Source organism: Trichoplax adhaerens, genomic scaffold, assembly GCF_000150275.1.
Source record: "Trichoplax adhaerens TRIADscaffold_6 genomic scaffold, whole genome shotgun sequence".
In the NCBI taxonomy this organism is placed as follows: Eukaryota; Metazoa; Placozoa; class Uniplacotomia; order Trichoplacea; family Trichoplacidae; genus Trichoplax; species Trichoplax adhaerens.
Window position 1 is genome coordinate 2745599 of NW_002060948.1, and position 3881 is coordinate 2749479.

A 3881-nucleotide genomic window follows, 5' to 3' on the forward strand; every position below is an offset into this window, starting at 1 on the left:
CTGTATGAAATATATTGTATAGCACTAATAAAATGATTTAACTTATCCACGCAAAAAGAGTTTCAACTGTTCTGCTATAAAATAGCAAAATGTAATTTATAAGCTATAAATATCTAGATATAGCACTTTCTATAAAATAACATCATTATTGACACCGATGTGTCCCTTGACAGGAGCTGTACCGTACTGTATTATATTTTGTAATGTTGAAGTGGATATGAAAGGTAGCAAATTTTGCTTATCCAGATTTAACAAATTTTCCATTCGCAATTACATTTAAATGTAGGTTTTAATTAGATTATGAAGTTTCCGCATAACAATTGCGTAGATACAAAGCGCAACTACATTCCCAGGTAGACAGTTAACAATGTTTAAAACGTAACAAATACATTACATTTATATTTTCAAATTACGAGTACAATTATAAATTTACAACGTATAAATTCTAGAAATAAAAAATTTTAATGTTAGTACTTTGCTATGACTTGCTTATATCTCATTAGGTAGTGTATATCAAAGGTTAGTTAATATCTACTTGCTAAAGTTTACCGTTCAGTATTATCCATTGGGCGGTTAGTGGTTGATACTAAGAGTAGTTATACTGCATTTGCTAGAATACACTTTGTAGCCGGAGAATTTGTTATTCTAAATTAGATTAATTTGCTGGCTTAACTGGTGAAAGAAATTAATTTGCTCATTCTAGCTCCATAAATGCTATATTCATGTATTGAGAGGAGAAAAAGGTCAGATTTGTAAATTTTTTGTGATTTGTTATGTATTCACATCACTAAAATCTTTTCCGTTTGATATTGAATAGTTAAGATACCTAATAAAAATGTAAAGATGACCATTGATCACCGATATCGGATACATAGAATATAAAAACACATCAAAGTTCTACATTATGTGAATGAAATCAGCACATTGAAGCGTGTATACAAATAAATAGCCAATAAATTTTCGCTTGGATTATATTAAGCATATCTTACTGTTGGATAATTTTTACGGATTGATACTGTAATTTATATTGATAAAATCTGCCAATATACCAACAACGCGGTGTTATCACAAATATATAGAGATGAAGTAAAATAATACTTGTCGGTCATAAGGCTATCAATTATATAGTTAACAAATTGTTTATGTTGATAATTTATTGCACAATTTGGTAATAATGGTGCATCTGTCTATTATTCTTTTTCATTCAATTGCGAGTCAGTCTCGATTTTGTGAAATTTCGAGGAAGTATCGACTTGGCGGGGTTGATGATTCATACTTAGATGTTGCGGAGTGAACGCATGAGGTAAAATTTCTTTTACAGTTGTCCGTATATATTGATTATCTGGCTTTACCGAGTAGAGGACGCAATCTGGACTAAACTGAAGGTATTAAGATGTAATGCAATTAATTCTCTTCAACCAGCTGATCTTAATCTTTGTATTTATATATATTTTCTAATACACTTACATAGTAATATAGAGAAATAGTTTTTATGTTAACCGTTATCTGTGGTATAATGTCACTAATGCTTGAAGTAGCTGTACTATGTAATAGTGCATTGTTAAGTTGGTCTGAAGTCTATAAAAGAGCTACTAAGATAATTATTCCACATACCTCAGCAAGGACTTGTCGACACGTACCACAAGGTAAGCAAAATTGATCTTGTATGTCACTATAGAAAAATTTTAATGTGAACATTGAGACAAATATTGTATATAATACTATTTTTGATATCTTCCGCAGGCAACGCTAAGATACAAATTGTACTTTGAATGTTGCTTCATTCTATGGTTACTAATATTAGCATATCTTTTTTACTGCATATTGAAATTAATTTACTATATCGCTAAGGATATCTTTTTGAGACATTTATTTTAATGCAGTACTTACGCTGTTATAGCAATACTTCGGAATTTTTTTTGGCCTTCGCTTACTGCTTTGACAATAGCGGTTCTTTCTGCACAAATGCAAGCGCCATAAGCAGCATTTTCGACATTACAGCCTAAATACCATAAAATAGTGATATCATACTTAGCACAAATTAAAAATATTGATCGTCCATTTTTTTTATCAATATTCAATAGTCAATTATTATTAAAGTATCAGTTGATTACAAATTTTATGCAGGCAAGTTTATTCATACTGCATCAGTTATTGTCGAATATAGCATACTAAGTATCACGATGTAAAGTACTACGGTATAAGTGTTAACTCATGAAAGGTTGGCTATACAGTATGTCAGATGGCCTCTTAATATGGCTTTAAATGAAAATTTGACTCCAACGACCGTAAAAAATGATAAGCCGGTTACTTCATAGAGTAAAAGAAACCTCTAACCTCGATGGGTTACTTAAAGTAATCGTAAATCTGTGTCAGAGTACAATTATGTGCATTAAGATATGTTGGCATTAACCCTCCTTCATAGGATTGATTGAATGCGATAAATACAGCATGTCCTACAGATTGAGCTACTAAAATAAGGATAAAACATGGCATTAATCAGGTGAATACTGAACGAATAGTAGAATCGCACGGCTATGATCAATGCAATTACTATATTCTAAACACTGGATAGTTTAAATGATTGTTCGATTGCGCACGATCATTTTCGAATAAATCCATGATACACTATATTTAATACATTACTACTCTGAGCGATTTTATGAATCGTTTAGATCTAAGTCTATCAGGTAAACGTTTCCTGTAAGCCCAATACATGTTATAATCATGAGTTTTGTAACATTTATCAACCTTACTGACCTTACAATTATACTTCTGTACTCAATATAAAATAAATTATTACAGCTAAAATTGCTCTACATATTCTCAACAACGTAAATTACGTTAAAAAATGTAGTATGATACACGACAGATCGAAAAGAAAATGAAGAGCATTTCGATCAGTACTTGCTATCAGTAGTCCTTTACAGCTTGTATGATATATTTTCTATACTTCCTTCGTATGATACTTTTAAGAGTCGTGTGGTAGCTAATATTAATGATCAGTAAGCCAATTAAAACAGGATAATGGAGGTAATTTAATTTGTCATAAGAAGAATCTTCTGGTGAATAGTATGAGAGAGATGATCAGATTCTAGCCGTTATTCAACAATTAGAATAGGTCAACCTAAGTGTTGCTTTCTAATAGTTTAATGGTGCATTATTCTTGCCTATGACAAGCTTTTACTCATCAGAAGGTAGTATTTCATGTAATGTACTATGTATCATAATAAGATAAGCATTAACGCGCATACCTAAATAAATTTTGCCATTTTCAGCTAATAGGGCAGAGCCAACACGGAATTTACTGTATGGGGCGTAGGCAAATTCTTTGGCTAGGTGGCAATTTCGGAGTATTTCCTTATCCTCATCGGTTAAAGCAGTTGAAGTTGAATCTTGAGAAGCTGCTTTCTCATCTAGTGTACTAACGAATTGTTCCATGCCATATAATCGACGATAAAACAACTGTTGAGACGTAGATGAATCTGTTTGCATTATGAAAAAATTTGTAGTTTAATTCAAGATGTTATCAATGATAAGCGTGGTATAACTTATTATCAGTAAGGAGATGTTTGTAATTACTGTACTGTACAATGGAGAATTCTAATTAGTTTATGTGGTATAATAGTAATGGCAGTTTAGAACTAATATTATGCAATGAAACTAATCGATTGGATACTTTCAATTAATTGATTGACTATTTGTACACTATAGTAGGATTATGCATAAGAGTCAAGTTGGGAGTAAAAAAGAATTACTGTGGTGTTTCTCGCCTAGTTTGTACAAGTACTGTACATGTGGCAGTTAACTTGCTAATTTTTTATTCCGCATCTGCGTATGTAAATAGTGTATATTTTCATTTCAAGTTATCGTGCTGACCA

General features: G+C 31.4%; 1 protein-coding gene across 1 annotated transcript; it reads right to left on the minus strand.

Annotated features, from left to right (window-relative positions):
• Window positions 1-1190: 1190 nt before the first annotated feature.
• On the minus strand, window positions 1191-3441 carry TRIADDRAFT_27098 (uncharacterized protein; the record flags this gene model as incomplete). The annotated part of the gene is made up of 4 exons (XM_002113670.1): window positions 1191-1379; window positions 1615-1672; window positions 1891-2002; window positions 3255-3441. 4 exons carry the CDS (start codon window positions 3439-3441, stop codon window positions 1191-1193), a joined length of 546 nt encoding a protein of 181 aa, XP_002113706.1.
• Between the last annotated feature and the right edge of the window lie 440 nt (window positions 3442-3881).